This window comes from Bicyclus anynana, chromosome 14 (genome assembly GCF_947172395.1).
Source record: "Bicyclus anynana chromosome 14, ilBicAnyn1.1, whole genome shotgun sequence".
Classification (NCBI taxonomy): Eukaryota; Metazoa; Arthropoda; class Insecta; order Lepidoptera; family Nymphalidae; genus Bicyclus; species Bicyclus anynana.
The window spans coordinates 11,027,858-11,047,960 of record NC_069096.1 but is presented as its reverse complement, the minus strand read 5'-3'; the positions used below and the strand labels follow the sequence as shown (position 1 = coordinate 11,047,960).

Here is a 20,103-nt window from a genome sequence, read left to right as displayed (position 1 = left end):
GTCACACATTTGCTCACCTCACCTGACAATTTCGTACTTCTGCCTTACCTACTGACGAACTAAGGTTTAAATTAATAGAATTATTAGGTACTTGTACCGAATCATAAATCTATGGTTAAAATATAATTTAAATTTTTGTGAAAAGCCCATTTATTGAGGAAGTCTATAAGCTACATAACATCAAGCTACGACCAATAGGAGCAAAGCACCGATCAAAAATTTGGCCAAAACGGGGAAAATATTGTTGGGCCCTATCGCAAAATCCATTATTAGCAGATACCTACTAACTATGGACTACCGACCGACCGAGCGACCGACCTTTTCCATTATAGAACTTAACAACTATTATCAAGTATCAAAGTAGTTGCAATGCAATCCCAAGTGGATGACAGGGTTACCCCACGAACGATTACAGAGCCCTCATTTATTTACTGCTCTTGTGTCGCGTGTTGCATTAAACAAGCTACAATAATAGTTTATAATATTATGTATTTTATATTCTGACTTCTGACTTCTGTGATGTATTCTATGCCTCCGCTACGAATGGTTAAGGCTTAAAAACCATAAAAGGGATACTGCGACAAGGCCGGATTAAGGAGGTCTAAACCATAGAGTACATTATGTCTAAACCTAAAGTCTCAGAATACAGAAATCACTTTTTTTCTGTATTCTGAGCCTAAAGTATTGCAAGTAAGCTCTTGCAAGTTTTACGAAAAAAGCTAACCTAAAAACTAATGCCGTACGGAAGAAGTCGCGGGTGTCGGCTACTTTATAATATTTTTTTTTTTTACAATTTAGCCCTTGACTACAATCTCACCTGATGGTAAGTGATGATGCAATCTAAGATGGAAGCGGACTAACTGTTAGGAGAAGGATGAAAATCCACACACCTTTCAGTTTCTACACGGCATCGTACCGGAACGCTAAATCGCTTGGCGGTACGTCTTTGCCGGTAGGGTGGTAACTAACCACGGCCAAAGCCTCCCACCAGCCAAATGAAATGAGTTTAGTAGACTAAAAGTACACTTTGTCTGACTAATGAAACTAGAGATTGAAATCGCCCACCAAATTTAAAAAATCAATTAGACAAATTAAAAAAACATGCGTTTTCATTTATTTAAATATTTTTTTTGCTTGTGAACACATTGCTGCCTATACTTAAGTAAGTATTGTTCCAATATTTTCACTTTAATTTTCAGAATTTACTCAGTTTCTATTTAAATTTGGCGGGCGATTTTAGTCTCTACTTTCATTAGCCAAACTCTAACGGCGTATAACTTTTTTAAAGCCCTAATAAGCAGCTGCAACATAATAAGATGCGCAGAGCCGCAGAATAATAACAATAAAGTACAAAGTACTTTGTTTTATTTGTTTGACCTCTATCCTCCGCGATTTTCTTGGTAATTCACCTACAGTGAGTGAAGATAATTAAGCACAGCGATTTAAAATAAAAACATACTTACCTATCTAAATGAGCGTCTTACTTTTATTGGTTAAATTTACAACTGTAACTTATAACTTAGTAAAACCATCTTCCCAAAAGTGAAATAAAATATATGAATTTTAAGTACTTAATTGTTTAATAAAAAAAGTGTAATTAAAAATTCTCGATAATTTATATCCTAATGTTAATCTGAATTAGAATTAATATTATTAATAATTTCTCGTTAAATACATTAAATGTTATGAAATTGATTTAACACTACACATTTTTGATGATAGTCGGCATCAATACTCCCATAATTATTGTAGTTAATAAGTTAACACTATGATTATCCAGAATGTTTCGGCCGCTGATATGTTTTACACTCAAACTGGAATGTGATACTATTTTTCCGTCTTTATCCACACCTGGAATAGATAAAAATAAGTGTTTAGTTAGTTTCCTACAACTACATCCAAGTCTTTCGAAAATAGAATATAGCTAAGACTGGGTTTATGAGGTATAAGTTACCAGCCAGTAGAATAATGTGTCTCTTAAAAGTATTAATTATTATGCTGATTACAAATCATTATTTAAAGAGATTAAAGATTAATTACAAGCATACTATAGATAGACTTTGTAATAATGAAACATGACTTGACACTTTGACTTAATGATGAGAATAATAATAAATTATGGAACGTTAATTAAACACCTGCTATTTTTGCCGCTGAGTATTAAACTTTCATTGTACTTAGACATTTTTTTTTGAAGTAAACCATAAATAAATTTAAAGATTACAGGTAGATATAAAGATAGGTAGATAATTATACCGCCGCAGCATTTTTTATAGACCTTTTATAAAATGAATATCTAAAAATTTCCTGATTTGCTCTACCTATTATTGAAAATCCATTCAGTAGTTTTTGAGTTAAACACATGGTTTTATAATATTACTAGCGGACGCCCGCGACTTCGTCTGCGTGGAATTCAGTTTTTCACATATACCGTTGGAACCATGGACTTTTTTGGGATGAAATGTAGCCTATGTGTTTATCCAAAGTAAAATCCATTTCCATTCCAAATTTCAGCCAAATCGCTTCAGCATTAGAGAGTAACAAACATCCATACCCACTTTCCATGTAGGATGTAGTTTACCAACAGGGTTTTTATTTTAAAGTGTACATTTGTATTCTCACCAGAGTATTGTAAGGTTGCCCCCAACAACGAATCTATGACACTGCCAATAAGCCCTGCAAATGCTCCATATATAATGAGAGACCACTGTGGAGGTGCATACATAAGTAATGTTCTGTCCGAAAAGTATAAAACAGTTAAGTAATGTGTCAGCCCAACGACAAGCCCTCCCAGAGTGCTGACTATAGTCCCAATAGCACTGATCGCTCCATTTGTTCCTTTAGGGACCTGTTTCCATGTTGTTATTAAAACTGGGTCAGATTTACTTAACACTGTGCCTAGTTCAGACGCCCATGTATCACCATTACAGCATGCAAACACACCTGTAAATCAAAGTGTATTTTAAAGATTTATTAGACAATTAAGTTCCACACATGCAATGATACTGTCAATGAAGTTTTTTTTTAATTCTTCATAAGTTAGCCCTCGTCTACAATCTCACCTGATGGTAAGTGACAATGCAATCTAAGATGGAAGCAGGCTAACTTGTTAGGAGGAGAATGAAATCCACACCCCTTTCAGTGTCTACACAACAACGTACAGGAACGCAAAATCGCTTGGCGGTACGTTTTTGCCGGTAGGGTGGTAATGTCTTAATGGCGATGTATTTTGGTAATGGCGGTAATTTTAGTTCAGGTTTTAGCCGCGGGACTTCTTTCATAAAAAGGACTCTATACCCCTAACCAATAAACACAATGTAAAATTGGTACCAATATTTTTAAAATTAGTGAAATAATTGAGATATAGTGAGTGCTAATAAAAATACAATTTTAATTGGAAATTAAAAGTTAAGGCATTTTCATTGTTTATTTCAATGTTCCAAATCAACCAAACTAATCCAATTTTTTTTTATCACATCTTGTGTGTTATATTACAACAAAATTTTAGCACATTGTGCATTGTTACAGAGATAGAGGTACATCAAAAATTTTATATCCATCTAGTAGTTATTGACAATATCATTGCATGTGTGCTACCTTTTTAAATTAATAAGTAAATATTTTTAAGAATAAGGAGAAATAACTTGAAATTACATATTATTATTGTTTATTAAGTTTTATAATGATAATTAAATGAAATTATATTTATTGCTATACCTAGTGTTTTTCAGATAGCATGGGTACAGTGAGAGTTGCCACATGACGTTCATAATATGTACTATTATTGTGAATTGTGGCAAACTTTCAAGAGTGAAACATACTGTTACAGCAGCCATGCTATCTGAAAAACACTTTAAACTCTTTTAGTCTCTACAATAGTCCTGAGGACTCTGAATTAAGTTTGACAACCTCAACCTCAACATTTATAAAGTTCATCTTCAAAACAACATTTTATTTTTGCATTTTGTTTTTTATTTGAGACATTATTCATTAACATCTTACCCAGTACACCAATACTCAGCCAGGATGCTCTATAGTCCTTTGAAAAGTTTATAGGCCTCTCTGAGGCACCAACATCTAACAAATATAAAAGCCCCAGTTGAGTAGCCATGCCTCCATTGCAAAGTACTTGAACCCAATTTCTTTGTCCACCTGAAAGACATTTTGATGTTTAATGAATATATATTGGACAAAATCTGCAAGGGATCAGGAACTATAGAAAAAAAGATCATGATTCCTTCGTCCAAAGGGACAATTAGACAAAATGTGGCCTGTGTTAATCCAGGTTAAAATGTTTTAACTTAATCAGTTCAGAATTTTTGGTTTGAAGGAGTAACATAACATAAACTTTGGCCTTGATTAAGTGTGACAAAAATTCTATTCCCTCTATTATGTAACAAAAAAATACAAACCTTCCTTAAAGTCCTCCTCAATCTTCCTTTTCAAATGTGGTTTAAACCTTGTGGCCTTTGAAGAGGACAGGAAGAATACCAGCAAGTCCATCAGAAAACAGTAGTTAGAGAGAGTAAGTACAAATGCTACAAGTAATCCAAGAAGAGCGCCACTCATGTTCAGACTCTTCCTTCTATATCCATATATGGCTACAACAATAGGTAAGAAACAAGAAGTCAACCATCTTGTTGGTGCAATGACTACTGGTTCTGAAAAAACAATTGTATAATTTATTATAGAAATTAATGAAATGTAATTAATGAATTATTATAGGAATTGATGGATATTTTAATTAAATTAAGTCAGCAATTTATTCTAATTATTTATTTTCATTGGCGTATCTAGGTATGGCTGGTGGGAGGCTTCTGCTGTGGCTAGTTACCACCCTACCGGCAAAGACGTACCACCAAGCGATTTAGCGTTCCAGTGTGATGCTGTGTAGAAACCAAAAGGGATGTGAATTTTCATCCTCCTCCTAACAAGTTAGCCCACTTCCATCTTAGACTGCATCATCACTTACCAGCAGGTGAGATTGTAGTCAAGTGCTAACTTGTAAAGAATAAAAAAAAATCTAGGATTATTTCCCTAGTCTAATAGACCATCAAGTCTAATAGAGGTATCATAATAGAATTCCATTTTGGTGGCCCAAAATCCTAGGGTGGGCACAGAACCATTATAGGGTGGGCGCGACCCACCCGGTCTCCCTCCTATATATTATGTCTATGATTATTTTCTCTCATACATTTATTTTTTTAATTTATTTGCTAACACAAATATTTTAAACTTTGAACAGGCTCACAAAGTTCTCAAGAAAGAAAAAGTTAAGAGAAAACAGATTAAAGAAAATTATATAAATACAGCCTTACCATCATACCCTCCAGTATTTAATATAAATTTTGAATAAACTAAATTAATTATCCACATTGACATTGATAGAGGTATTACAAGGGTAATGAGCAGAACCGTTAGAATGTGATTGTTTTGCAATCCCTTCTTTTGTTCTGATGAATTAACGTTACTTTTTGTAATGTCAGCCATTTTAAACATCAACGTTATCCCTTAATTTTTAGTTTCACAACAGTCGGAACACATACTACATAGAAAGATGCGGAACCGGACACTAATAAGTGCAGAGTAGAATGCAGACTGATTGGAAATGGAAATTGGCAGTTGCCGGCCTCACAGAAATTGTACACGAGTACCGTATAATATCACTTGGAACTAATTGCTTGGGTTATATTTTTAGTATCGCATACACAAGTTAGCATATTTTTTATGTATTTAATTTTTACAAAACAAATTTTAATTCCATACAGAAATTTCTACATTTATGTTTTTTCCACATTTTTGATTTCTTTTTTATTTTCCTTCAAAACATGTCAAATGTCAATGACACAAAATAATAGATAATCAATGAAAATATTAATTTACTCCACAGATTAGATGGTGCATAACTGTCAAACATTATCAACCTCAACCTGTGATTCACAGATAATAGAATTTATTCTTTGATGAAAATGAAGTTTGTCATTAATTGTAAGCACTGTATTAATTGTGAAAATATTTATTTCCCATAAGGGAAGAGCAAATGTATTATATATAGCTTGATAAACCAAGGCAGCATAATTTAATTTGCCGTATAAATCTATGCTTAAAATATCCTTGCCTTATAAGACTGGTATCCGTAAAATAAATAAAAAATGTAAAAAGTTGCTTTTTCTTATCGGTCTCAAAAGACTTAGAAGCCAAAAATATAAGCCAGTTAAAGAAAAAACTCGAGTTTTGTCTGTTGGCAATGTCAATTGTCAAGTTATCTTTACTTTTGTCTGTGACTGTTGTTCTTGTTCTGTGTGTTTTGACGTTTTGACTATGGAAGATAGTGTTTGGTGGTTTATTATTCCATAAAATTTTTGCTCGTCTGTGATTCTTTGATTTGTCGATACTAAAATTTGATAAGGACAATGGAAAGTTCAGCGTGTTAGCAAAATAATAGCAATAGCTTTTAAAATGAAGCCTATAATAGATTTCGATGAATGTCTCAGAGACTCCCCTAAATTCAGGTAAGGCACTGATTAATAAATGAACGTAAATAGAAAGTGAAATTCGGTGCGTGATTTGTTTACAAATTGATAAATCCGAGCAACTTGTGCTTATAGGGAGCAGCTGGAGACTGAAGAAGCTAGCATAGAGGCTTTGGAGCAAAAGCTCGACAAAGTTTTGAAAACTTGTTCTGTTATGATAGAGTCAGGAAAAACTTACATGAGTCATAGAAGGTAAGATATGTTTTTATTATAATTAACCGTAATTATCGTCCATCTCATTTGTTTGTTTGCATAATTTTTTGCTCAGAATTTGCTTAACTAACAGTTAAGTATTTGAAAAAATATATATTGTCAAATTAAGAAACTTCCTTCTTTTAAAAGTTGGTTAAAAACCAACTTTTAAAAGAAGGAAGTTTGTAGTCAAGGGCTAACTTGTAAAGAATAAAAAAAAAAATTATAAAGATTGCATACATACAATATTTGAGGTGTACCCAGTTAATAGTTCTTTTCCTCAGTTGAGTTCAGACAAAGAGTAGCAAGTTTATTTCTTCCAGCACATTCACAAATGCACTATGGGACATGAGCAGCAACTTCACAGAGGATTCTACCGTGTTGTCAGCTTTGAACCGTATGATCCACTCACTGCAGGAGATGACCAAGTTCCATTCCATATTACTGGACCAAGCTTCCAGGACTATACTCAAAAATCTCACCGCTTTTATAAAAGTGTATGTATTTGTTTATTGTTTATTATCAAGTTTTGACAAGCACTATGTTTTATATAAATTCAGAAGAGAGGAAGGGGGAGGAGCATCATCATCATAATATCAGCCGATGGACGTCCACTGCAGGACATAGGCCTTTTGTAGGAACTTCTAAACATCACTTCAGTCCACCTGGGGGGTCGACTAACACTGCGCTTTCTAGTGCGAGGTTGCCATTCCAGCACCTTGGGACCCCAATGTCCATTGGCTCTTTGAACTATATGCTCTGCTCATTGCCACAGATTGCTTCTGTGGATCTCCTCATTTCTGATTAGATCCCGCAAAGATACTCCTACCATAGCTCATTCCATCTCCTGCTGTGTGACTCTGAGCCCTCTTTAGCGACCAAGTCTCAAAATCATAAGATATGTTTTTACGGTCCATCACAAAGTTTTGCCAAGTACTAATAAGGGAGTACTAATATGTGCCAGTGAGGAATTTTTATATGCAAGTGTGCATCCATAAAACCCAAAGGTTTTACGTATAGAGAACTTGCAAACAACTTCTAGTGATATTATATTTATGTACCTATTCACAAACTACATACCAGTTTCTATGTCAAGTATAATTTGCAGGAAATGTGTATCACGCTATAAATCTACCTGTCATCTTAAATAAACTTTGCATCGTAAATTGTAGGGAGAACAGTTTAAAATTAGATTTTATTACACAAGACTGAGAGAATGACTGTTTATGTTATAGTGCATTCACTGAAGTAATAAATTACATGCAATATCTTTAGATATACATCACTCTTCACTTTCTTTTAGGGAATTTTAGTTTTTACACATGGCAATTTTTTTTTTATTTTTAAATTGGCTTTGGCTATTTAGTTATTAGAATGACTATTATAATGATCACAATGATAACAACCAGGAACAAAAATTTTATTTGCACTCCAAGGCATGGGTTGTAACAGAACCAACTTTTCATAGCAATTTCATAGCCAGCTTAGGATTTGAACCCATGAGCTCATGAAGCCACAGCAAACCACTAGACAAATGAGGCAATATTTTTATATTTATAATTATTTATACATAACTGAAACTAAAAGCTGTATCATCAAAATAATATTATTATGTAGTAAAAACATTGAGTCACACACATCCCAAACACTGATAACAATAATAATTGATAAAGGTTAAGTTCAACCAACTGTTTACATTGTCGACACATTGTAACTGTGTGTATTTTTACAGAGATATCAAGGGCGTGAAGGAAAGCAAACATCACTTCGATAAAATCTCTAATGATCTGGATATAGCTTTAAATAGGAATTCTCAGGTAACTATCATCAAACCTGCTCGAAATAAATAATAAATGAACTAGCTGATACACGTGACGAAATTCATTGTGAAGTCACTGCCAAGTCTATTAGCTTCAAATAGACCACATAAAATGTCATTTCATCTTTCAGGACCAAGGAACATTAGCCAGAGATGCATGCTACCTTTAAATTAATTATTTAATTTTAAATTAATATTTTAAATTTAACATATTTACGAGCAATTTTTGAGTAAATAATATTTAATTTTACGTTATTCAGCAAGCTCTTTGCTGAAATCATGACTGATAGTAAGAACATTCAGCCTAGTTTGGAACGCAGTTGCCTTAAAGGTGTCCTATAATATAGGCTACATATAATAATACAATACATCCTGTAGGCAGTAGGAAAATTGGAATCTGTAAGGATATTCCATAACTACACTTCATACTTTTTAATTACATAGTTATTAAAAACAAGCGAGCCTTTTTCAATGCTAGGTTCTGTATCTGATTGGTCTTTATTAATGGATATGTATGAAAATCATTATAAAATCACTTTTTCCTTTTTTCAAAACAAACTGATCCTACTAAACCTACCTAACTTAAACTACTTGTAAAGCTTACTGTGGGAAGCTAAAATTCTGAAGGACTAAAGTATAAAAGTGAATAAAATATCATGACCTAACAAATGCACTGATTAAAAATGGTCATGTGGTTAGTTAGTACGCCATAGAAGTAGGTGCGAGTGGATTGCCAGCAAAATATCTCTAAAATATAACTTGCTTAAAGACTTTGGCCTCACTAGACATGCAAGTTCTATAGTAGAACGGGTATCCAAAGCTGCTCTAGTAGGATCATACCAAATTTGGCTAAGCAAAGAGAACCACGCTAGTGGAGAAGGGGAGTGTGAGCACTGTCAAGGATATACTTAAGGCTTAGGCTCTACTCGGAGTTTTTCTCTGCCACACAAAGGACCCGCATGGTAAATCCATGGAATGCTAAGATATTTTCTCTCGTTGTCTTTGGATAATTACTATTGTTTTTTGGCCGCAGGTGTCTCGCCACAAGCCCACCGACGCGGAGGAAGTGATGAATCTCTTACTGGCCACGCGCTCTTGCTTCCGGCACACGGCGCTGGACCACGTGCACAAGATCACCATGCTACAGGCTAGGAAGAGACACGACATACTGGCCACTGTGAGTTCCGTCTTTTTTTACCTAACTACACTCAGGAAAAAATCCTGGAACATTAACGATATTTATACAGGAGACTAGCGGACGCTCGCGACTTCGTACGCGTGGATTTCAGTTTTTCACATATCACGCGGGAACAATTCTGTGATATATGATTTTTGCGAAGCTTTAACCGTTTACGCACCGCACGCAACGTAAGCTCTCAATAGGAAAAAATCCCCTGATTTTGAAACATTCTTTATTGGTGCTCCACTCCTATTGGTCTTAGCGTGTTAATATAGCCTATAGCCTTCCTCCATAAATGAGCTGTCTAACACTGAAAGAATTTTTCAAATCAGACCGGTAGTTCCTGAGATTAGCGCGTTCAACCAAACAAACAAACTCTTCAGCTTTATAATATTAGTATAGATATGGCATTAAATCGTCGACACTGAGGCTAAAATACGTAGCAAACCAGATACTATTCTTGTTCCTCCTTCTGGGCCTTTTCCGCACTTGGTCATTCATTCTAGGAGAGAGGATTTGTGGCTTAGACAGGCTGCGTCAATGCGGGGCTTCAAAGTCGGGTTTTTTAATTAATTATTATTTCTTAATAAGTAGTCTTATAAACTTCAAACACCATCGCGAAGTTTCGAGGTACCTACCTCCTATATCTATCCTGTATTATATTATGTAGACCCCTACCATTGCTACTAATCCTATATCAACATAGAGGCAGTTTAACTCTTTCTTCAGTGGGAAGTTTTTAAGATAACCAAATACCAAGGAAACACAGGATATGTCTATACTATCTAAACATCCTATTTACATAAAATAACACAAAAATTTTAAATTGCGTCAAGCTTGACTTTGAACTTGAAAATCTGTACGAAAAACCGCTCAGTAATGTCGGAGAAGATACACAAGAGAACAGAAAAAGACAGAGAACAGAGAGTCATAAGTCAGATCGAAGAATTCCTAAAAAATTTTGGTGTCCTTTTACTAAACAGACCGTCCCTTTAAGCTTGTCCTTTATCGCTTACGATTTTTTAAGTAGCAAAAATGCACGCTTTCTAATGTTTTATCAGGTAAATGTTTCGGTTTGTTAAAATTGTAAATGTATTAGAATTCTCGTTATAAATAGAGCCTGTCTAATAAACTGCTTCACTTCTGAGTATTAGATTCAATCATTAATTTGTTTTAATATTTCTTGCAAATAATCACAAACATATATGATATACACAGTAAGATAGCAGTGTGGGCAATTATGTTCATTGTTGTGGTACTGAGTCACGCATTTCCGTCTAATTCATACACAGCAGTTTGCGTAACACCTGTATTGTTTGCTTTTACGTGATGCGAAATAATCTTTAACGGCATAGTCACTGGTTTAAGATATTACTGGATGACCTCTTTGACACAGTACGTAATGTTTGCTTTTCCTAACGTCTATGAGTTCGATTCCCGGCTCGGGCCAATTGAGATTGTTTTATTTTCCAAATTGGCTCTAGTCTGATAGTAATTTCGAACGTGGATAGTCACCACGCTACCGGCAAAAAAAGCATTTAGCGTTCCATTATGATAACTTATAAAATAGCAGACTTCACACACGTAGAGAATCAAGAAAATTCTCATGTATGCAGCTTTCCTCATGAAGTTTTTCCTTCACCATCACATGATATTTAATTTCTTAAAATGCACATGACTGAAAAGTTGGAGATGCACGCCCACTGGTCATATCCACTGGGCGTTAAGAGACGTGATAGCCCAATGGATATGTATTTTTTTTATATACTTAAATTAAAAGAAAAGTTACTTATATATAAAAGATTTTATATTTATAAATTAATTTACTAAAATTTTGTATAGGTGATTTTATAATTCCTAGACAGTGCAAAATATATAAATGAGGATATTTGTATGGTCTATTTATCTACAAGATTTTTGGTTTGATTCTTATGCTTTTTTACGACACTAGTGTAGTAAATATAACAGGATTGGATGGCTTAAATTGTAGTTCCAATCTATACTTCTATACTCTATACTAATATTATAAAGAGGTAAAGTTTGTAAGTTTGTAAGTTTGTCACATTTTTTAAATAGGGTAATCTTCGGAAGTACTGGTCCGATTGTAAAAATTCTTTCACCAGTAGAATGCTACATTATCGGGGAGTGCTATAGGCTATATTTTATATTGGTATCATATATATTAGCCGAGTTATCACAGTTTTTGTCATACAGGTCGGACTGAAAATCCTCTTAAACAGACTTATTCGCATGCGCTGCCTTAAGTATTGTGTAAAATTGAAATTAATGTATGGAGACTTTTTGTATCTTGAAAAGTTCTACAAAAAAGTCCGCGACACCATATATCTATCTTCTATATATTAGCAGATATAGTACCTTTTGTGTTTTAAAAAGTATTAATTTTATATACTTAGGTTTACGTCATTATTTATACAACTAAACTTTAATCCTTATTAAAATAAATTATTAAATAATCACAAGGATATTATGGAGATAAGATTTGCACTTTACAGTATGTTAATTACTTAAATAGTTTCGGAGATAATACAAAATTTCTAAAAGACGCAGAAATTCCGCTATATGACGCCCGGCGCTTTCATTTACGTAGTTCCCGTTCCCGTGTGAATATGCGGATCAAACATAGCCTATGACACTCGCAAATAACGTAGCTTACTACTGGTAAAAGAATTTTCTAAATCGGTCCAGTAGATCCAGAGATTACCCCACTTTAGTTTCTTGAGAAATAGTTCTTTGGTCATCGCACCACGCTCAAAGGGCAGGACTGATTTTGCTAAAGGTAGGGGAAGGGTAGGGGTAAGGTAGGGAAGGTGTAGGGTACGAGTAGTTTAGGGTAGGGTAGGGGTAGTGTAGGGGTAAGGTAGAGGTAGGGGTACGATAGGGAAGGGTAGGATAGAGGTAGGGTAGGGAAGGGGTAGGGTACGAGTAGGGTATGGTACGGGTAGGGTAGAGTACGGGTAGGGTACGGGTAAGGTAGGGGTAGGGTAAGGGTAGGGTAGAGGTAAGGCAGGGGTAGGGTAAGGTTAGGGTTAGCGGTAGGGTAAGGGAAAAGTAGGGGCACAGTAGGGTTGGGTAGGTTTAGGTAGGGAGTAGGGTAAGGTAGGGGTAGGGAAGATGTGTACTTAAGTAAAAGCGAAAGCGAAAGCATGACCGCTATCACACTAATATTTTAAAGACGAAAGCTTGTGTGTGTGTGTGTGTGTATGTTTGTTCCTCCTTTACGCTGCGGCTGCTAAAGCGATTTGGATGAAATTTGGAATGGAAATAGATTTTATTCTGGATTAACACATAGGCTACTTTTCATCCCGGAAAAAATTCATGGTTTTCGAGGGATTTCTAAAAAAACTAATTTACGCGGACGAAGTCGCGGGCGTCCGCTAGTTATAAATAACGCAGAACATAATAGACACCTATCAAATCCGTATCAAATATCACTAGAATTAGTCGATACAAATAAATTAAAGCAAGTCTTTCTATGGATTCAGATTCACCGTCACTTTGTTTCGTACCAGTGAATGAACTCATTTCGTCAAATCGGGTGTTTAGTGTGGGTGTTTGGGTTTATTTGGGTTTTAAAACTAATTTATTATAGTTTTTGTAAGAGTTGCTGTTTCACTGCGGTCGCTTTTTATGGTAAGCCAATGCATTCTAATGGTCGCCGTACATTGGAGGAAGGCTAAGAAGTGTAGTGCGTTCTCTTCTTTCAAGTCGGTGCCAAGCTGTGTTGATTTTAGTCGTAACTGAACAAAACATATGAAAGAAAAAACGATCGTCTGAGAAACAAAAATCTTTATGTTATAGGTACGCCTTGAATTAATAGATCACTGGCTCGGGACCTCCTTCAAAGTGATCAATCGGTAGAACATATTATTATGTTATTTTTCCCTTTTTAGTTTCGTGGGTACGTTAATGTTTTGGAGTCGGTTGTATTTAAAAAAAAAAAAAACACTTGTTCGGGCAATTATATCGTCGCACGTCATTCAGAGAAAACATAAAAGTAGTGCTTACGTCCGTTAATTAGCTTTAAGTAGTTGTTTAAAATTTGCGAACGTTTTACTCGTAAGTCTAATAATAATCGAGTTACTATCGATTATCGTGGGGTCACTTTGAATAGACGTAGACAAAATTGGAAGGTAATTTGTAGCAGTAGTGTACTTTGATTAGACATGTCATCATTATCATCATATCATATCATTATCAACCCATATTCGGCCCACTGCTTAGCTCGAGTCTCCTCTCAGAATAAGAGAGGTTAGGCCAATAGTCCACCACGCTGACCCAATGCGGATTGGCAGACTTCACACACGCATAGAATTAAGAAAATTCTCTGATATGGATTAGTTTCCTCACGATGTTTTTTCTTCACAATTTGAGACACGTAATACTTAATTTCTTAAAATTCACACCAGGTGCATGCCCCAGACCGGAGTCGAACCCACACCCTCCGGAATCGGAGGCAGAGGTCATACCCACTGGGCTATAACTGCCCTTGGACATCAGACATGTTATGCTGTAACGTTTTATAGCTCGGCCGTACTTCCAGAAACTCATAGAAGACTATTCTGTGACTAAAGAAACGGATGAGCAAAGATAACCAAGTACAATTTTGCGCGAAATATTTCATTGTGTTAAAAACTCGTACACCCTTCTCATATTGTCTCATAAGCCGTAGTGTTGTGTGATTGGAGACATCTAAGAGAAATGAGTAACCGTGAGAAGTATTACTTTGTATCATCATCATCATCATTATTAGCCGATGGACATAGGCCTCTTGTATAGACTTCCAAACATCACGGTATCCAGCCGCCAGCATCCAGCAGCTTCCTGCAACCCGCTTGATGTCTTCGGTCCATCTATAGTGGCGGATCGACTAACACTGCGCTTTCCGGTGCGGGGTCGCCATTCCAGCACCTAGGGACCCCAACGTCCATCGACTCTTCGAATGATGTGCCCTGCCCATTGCCACTTCAACTTCGCGACTCGCTGAGCTATGTCAGTGACTGGTTCTTCTGCGGATATCCTCATTTCTGATTCTTAACTGAGAGAAACTCCAAGCATAGCTCGCTCCATCGCTGATTGACTCTGAGCCTTCTTATTCTTATTACTTTGTATACATACGAATAACTTGAAAGCACTCCTGGAATTAGGCTGTTAATGAAGAATTTTACTGAAATTGTAATGTTGCTCGCTCGTTGTGGGCACTCGCTAGTAAAAAAATACAGATATATTTGTTAGTTAGCTAGTGCTTTCAAATGAGTGAAACGTTTACGAACAAAAGTTAAAGTCACCGTTACAAAGAGCACACGATGTTTTTGTCAAAGATGTTCACTTGCAGACTGTTGTTTTTGTAAACAATGTTTTTGGGGCAAAGAACTGTAACCCAAAACGGATTTAATGATTCTTTTTTTACAGTGACATTCATGTTACAAGTACTTGCTTAGTAAATGATTAAGATCTTCCTAGAGAAAATGTTTTGAACAATAGTGGTAAAATTGTAAGTAGGTGACAAATGTTGCTTTATTTTTAACCGACTTCAAAAAAAAAGGAGGAGGTTCTCAATTCGTCTGTATGTTTCTGATTACTTAAAGACGCCTGGACCGATTTGGATAATTATTTTTTTGTTTGAAAGGTGACCTCCTGAGGTGGTCCCATTGTCACCATTTCAGGATCTGATGATGGGATCCTGGAGAAATCGAGGGGAACTTTCAAAAAACGTAGGGGCAACTATAGCGTTTTAAATTTTTTCCATTGACCACCGCATTCAAACTGATCATCAGTTATAACATATTATGATACATAGAACTTAGTGCGATGTTATTTTTCGCTTTTTAGTTTAGTCAGTAGGTATGTTTGATGTTTTTGGAGTCGGTTGAATTTTTTCTATTAAAATTTTTTTTAGGTAAGTAATAAGTATATAACATACCTAAAAAAATTGCCGTCTACACTCTTCTGTATGTAATCGTGGAAGATTAATTGTTATGTATACATGTATTTGGATGTTTGTTAGTCTATCACGCAAAAACGGTTGAACTTGAGTCTTGAATGAAGTTTGCACATTAACTGTCCAGGATTAGTTATAGTATGCGCATTATCATCTGAGTCGTCCGGTCATAAAAGTCAAAAAAGATAGGAATGTGCAGCGCGCCTACCTGCGCACCCTAATTATCGATAAACGGCTACCTGCGCACGTGCTAATGATGAGTCAATAATGATTTGGACGATTCTGATTGGTCGGTTTCTAATGTAATTGCATTGCGTATTTTTTTTGCTATAAATGTGTTTACTGCAATTAAATAAATACATTCATGTGTTACTCGTTGCGCACTATGGATACTAATATATAATAAATTTGGCAGAAGACGAAGATTCTGATGATGAAGACTCAGATGAAGATTAATTTTATTTAGTTAATAATTATATAATATGAAATATGTATTATATTAAATCAAATATTGTTAATTTTTTTAATTTTGTGAACAAGATACGATAATAAACTTTACTTATCGATAATATGTCTTTCATTGTTACACCCTTCACTATAGTATGCGCATTATCATCTGAGTCGTCCGGTCATAAAAGTCAAAAAAGATAGGAATGTGCAGCGCGCCTACCTGCGCACCCTAATTATCGATAAACGGCTACCTGCGCACGTGCTAATGATGAGTCAATAATGATTTGGACGATTCTGATTGGTCGGTTTCTAATGTAATTGCATTGCGTATTTTTTTTGCTATAAATGTGTTTACTGCAATTAAATAAATACATTCATGTGTTACTCGTTGCGCACTATGGATACTAATATATAATAAATTTGGCAGAAGACGAAGATTCTGATGATGAAGACTCAGATGAAGATTAATTTTATTTAGTTAATAATTATATAATATGAAATATGTATTATATTAAATCAAATATTGTTAATTTTTTTAATTTTGTGAACAAGATACGATAATAAACTTTACTTATCGATAATATGTCTTTCATTGTTACACCCTTCACTAGACGGCTCCATAAGACCCATAAGTGCAAGCGAGATAGATATAGAGAAATGATTTATGGCCCTAAGACTCAGTTGTTAATGCTATTATACTAATAGCATTAACAACTGAGTCTTAGGGGCATAAATCATTTCTCTATATCATTTCTCTATATCTATCTCTAGACGGCTCCATAAGACCCATAAGTGCAAGCGAGATAGATATAGAGAAATGATTTATGGCCCTAAGACTCAGTTGTTAATGCTATTATACTAATAGCATTAACAACTGAGTCTTAGGGCCATAAATCATTTCTCTATATCTATCTCGCTGTTGTTAATGCTATTATACTAATAGCATTAACAACTGAGTCTTAGGGCCATAAATCATTTCTCTATATCTATCTCGCTTGCACTTATGGGTCTTATGGAGCCGTCTAGTGAAGGGTGTAACAATGAAAGACATATTATCGATAAGTAAAGTTTATTATCGTATCTTGTTCACAAAATTAAAAAAATTAACAATATTTGATTTAATATAATACATATTTCATATTATATAATTATTAACTAAATAAAATTAATCTTCATCTGAGTCTTCATCATCAGAATCTTCGTCTTCTGCCAAATTTATTATATATTAGTATCCATAGTGCGCAACGAGTAACACATGAATGTATTTATTTAATTGCAGTAAACACATTTATAGCAAAAAAAATACGCAATGCAATTACATTAGAAACCGACCAATCAGAATCGTCCAAATCATTATTGACTCATCATTAGCACGTGCGCAGGTAGCCGTTTATCGATAATTAGGGTGCGCAGGTAGGCGCGCTGCACATTCCTATCTTTTTTGACTTTTATGACCGGACGACTCAGATGATAATGCGCATACTATAGTATAGAGTGCGTGCAAAATAAGTCTGCGCACGACTGGTGGCGCAATTATGTTGCCAGCTTTAGTGATCTCTTTTACCCGCCAACAGATATATAGAGATAGACGACAAGATGGCGGGGCTTTTGATTAATTCCGATTTTGGCCACGAGCAAACTTATCGTGCACGCACTCTAACTCGCAAGAGTATTTTGTATCTGTGCGTCTGTACTTATCTCTGTAAGTACAAATAAAGATATACATGTGTTTTTCATATTTAAGCTTCGTCCATACCTATTGCAGATACTTATGTCGTTCTTATCCAAAATAAAAATAATGCTTTTCAACATAAAAAAAAATATATCCGGATGCCCGGAAGTAAAAAAAAATATAGGATCAAATGAGTGAAGTTTTATCATTATCATATGAGTCGCTTCATTCGAAGATACAATCAATGTTTTGTCACATGTAGTATCGCAGATAGTGTAATCTCGTATTACATTCAAATTATAATACCATTCGAGTATATCAGAAGCTATCTGAGATTACTCATTGATTACAGCGAAGCGAACCGATGCTTGATAGATTTCGTGGCACGCCAATCGCTAGGTCGACCAAGTGACTAATTCGCAATTCGATTACGGCATCTTGAGGCGACAGTTGGTTTCAGGTGTATTTTGTATACGAATCTGTTCTGTTTTTATTACGAATATAAAATAAAAGTGTGTCAAGCTGTAAAACTTTGAGTTACTATTTGTGGATTTAATATTTTACTGTTTGGATAGTGATCATGATTTAAAGGTAAAATATAAATATATATTTTATTTTATTTATTTATTTGTAACATGTACCTACATAACGTGACGTGAGAGACCTCTGCCTTCGATTCGGAGGGCGTAGGTTCGAATCCAGTCTTGGGCATGCACCTCAAACTTTTCAGTTATGTACATTTTAAGAAATAAAATTTCACGCGTCTCAAAGTCGTTAAGGAAACAATGCGCAATGGACCAGCGTGGTGGACAAAGACCTAACCCCTCTCATTCTGAAAGGAGACTCGTGCTCAACAGTGAGCCGAATATAGGTTGTTAATATTAAGGATGATGACAGTACATAATTATTAGTTTACTTTACAGTATAGAACTATATAGTATATGTACGATGTGGTTCTGGGTGATCATGTGGTTCTGGGTGATCAGTTCCCAGAGGCAAAGCCCATTGCCACCACACGCGTCGCAGGTTGCGGATAGCGAACGTCCCTCAGATATGAGGGTTAGCTGCGAATATATTGAATAAGCAGTCGCGGACAACGGGGCGGTCCATTGGAGAGGCGTTGGGGTGCCCGTGGCTGGGATACTCGTAAAACAACGCTAAACTCAATGATAATGGATGACAGTGGCGAATAAACGCCGCCACTATAATGAAGGCGTTGGCTAGGTGCTGTCGGTCGCGGGGCAGTAGCTTAAGATACCGTTTGGCGTCTATAGCTCTGAGTGGAGCTACTGCACTATGGGGAGGCAGCAGTCCTCTATAGTAGGGAAGGAAAGCGCAACAGAATGCATCTGGAACCGGTTTCACCCCAAGTCAGCTGTGAGCAGGTCTAAAAATTGACTACTGGTCACAACACTGCGATGTGGAAAGCAACGGGAAACTACCACATTATCATTCCCTAGTAAAATCATGAGTGAGAAAACAACAAATACCCTCAGTGCCCGGCAATCGAGGGTGACAATCTCCGGGCGGGATTTCCGATTTAAAAACAACGACCATGGCGAGTTAAAGGTAACAACTTTGAACGTGCGAACGTTATACCAAGATGGTAAACTAGAGAATGCAATTATCGAAATGGGAAAACATCAATGGGATATTTTGGGAATGAGCGAAGTGAGATGGATAGACGGCGGAGATATACCAAGTTACGAGAATACTCACTTCTATTATTCAGGGGGCCAAAAGCATGAAAAGGGCGTCGGTTTTATTGTAAACAAGAGGGTTAAGTCTTGTGTAACAGGATATATTTCGTATTCTGACAGGGTAATGTTATTACAATTGAATACTAAGCCGATAAGGACTAACCTTATTCAAGTGTATGCACCAACAGCTGAAAGCACTCAAGATGAGTGTGAAAAATTTTACGAGGATATTAACGCGATACTTAAACTTGTTAAAAAACATGAGATTATTATAGTGATGGGCGATTTTAACGCCAAAGTTGGAGAGACTCTTGTGCACAACATCGTCGGTCAATATGGACTCGGTGAGAGAAACGAGAGGGGTGACCGCCTAATAGAGTTCTGTACAGAGCATACTTTAACCGTAATGAATACTTGGTTTAAACTACCAAAGAGGCGTTTATATACGTGGCAATCCCCAGCACACGCAGATGGTAAAATTATAAGAAACCAAATTGACTACATATGTGTAAATCAGCGATATCGCAATGCCATTACTAGCGTTAAAACATATCCAGGGGTTGATATCCACTCGGATCACAATCCACTTACTTGTAAA

The 20,103-nt window shown here is 35.7% G+C and overlaps 2 protein-coding genes across 3 annotated transcripts in view; one reads left to right on the top strand and one right to left on the bottom strand.

Moving 5' to 3' along the window:
• Positions 1–1,561: 1,561 nt before the first annotated feature.
• On the bottom strand, positions 1,562–5,852 carry LOC112043555 (transmembrane protein 19). The gene is made up of 5 exons (XM_024079028.2): positions 5,319–5,852; positions 4,413–4,661; positions 4,003–4,152; positions 2,623–2,943; positions 1,562–1,851 (listed from the first exon to the last, which is right to left on the bottom strand). Exons 1-5 carry the CDS (start codon positions 5,497–5,499, stop codon positions 1,703–1,705), a joined length of 1,050 nt encoding a protein of 349 aa, XP_023934796.1. The 5' UTR covers positions 5,500–5,852; the 3' UTR covers positions 1,562–1,702.
• A 447-nt stretch (positions 5,853–6,299) lies between these two features.
• Positions 6,300–20,103, top strand: part of LOC112043556 (arf-GAP with coiled-coil, ANK repeat and PH domain-containing protein 2) — a 42,991-nt gene continuing 29,187 nt past the window's right edge. For both annotated transcript variants that reach the window (XR_008251463.1, XM_024079029.2), the window contains exons 1-5: positions 6,300–6,512; positions 6,609–6,725; positions 7,049–7,222; positions 8,458–8,542; positions 9,578–9,721. Coding sequence is in view for 1 of the 2 variants with exons in the window: in XM_024079029.2 (XP_023934797.1) it covers positions 6,460–6,512; positions 6,609–6,725; positions 7,049–7,222; positions 8,458–8,542; positions 9,578–9,721 (573 nt within the window). In the remaining variant the exon portion in view is untranslated. The remainder of the gene's footprint in view (positions 6,513–6,608; positions 6,726–7,048; positions 7,223–8,457; positions 8,543–9,577; positions 9,722–20,103) is intronic.

What these genes read in the sequence shown, in the direction of transcription:
- LOC112043555 (XM_024079028.2), bottom strand. Translation starts at nt 5,499, where the DNA reads ATGTTTAAAATGGCTGACATTACAAAAAGTAACGTTAATTCATCAGAA. An exon ending in AAATACTGGAGGGTATGATG is followed by an intron (nt 4,662 to 5,318) that starts GTAAGGCTGTAT and finishes TTGTTTTTTCAG; the next exon opens with AACCAGTAGTCATTGCACCA. An exon ending in TGAGGAGGACTTTAAGGAAG is followed by an intron (nt 4,153 to 4,412) that starts GTTTGTATTTTT and finishes AATGTCTTTCAG; the next exon opens with GTGGACAAAGAAATTGGGTT.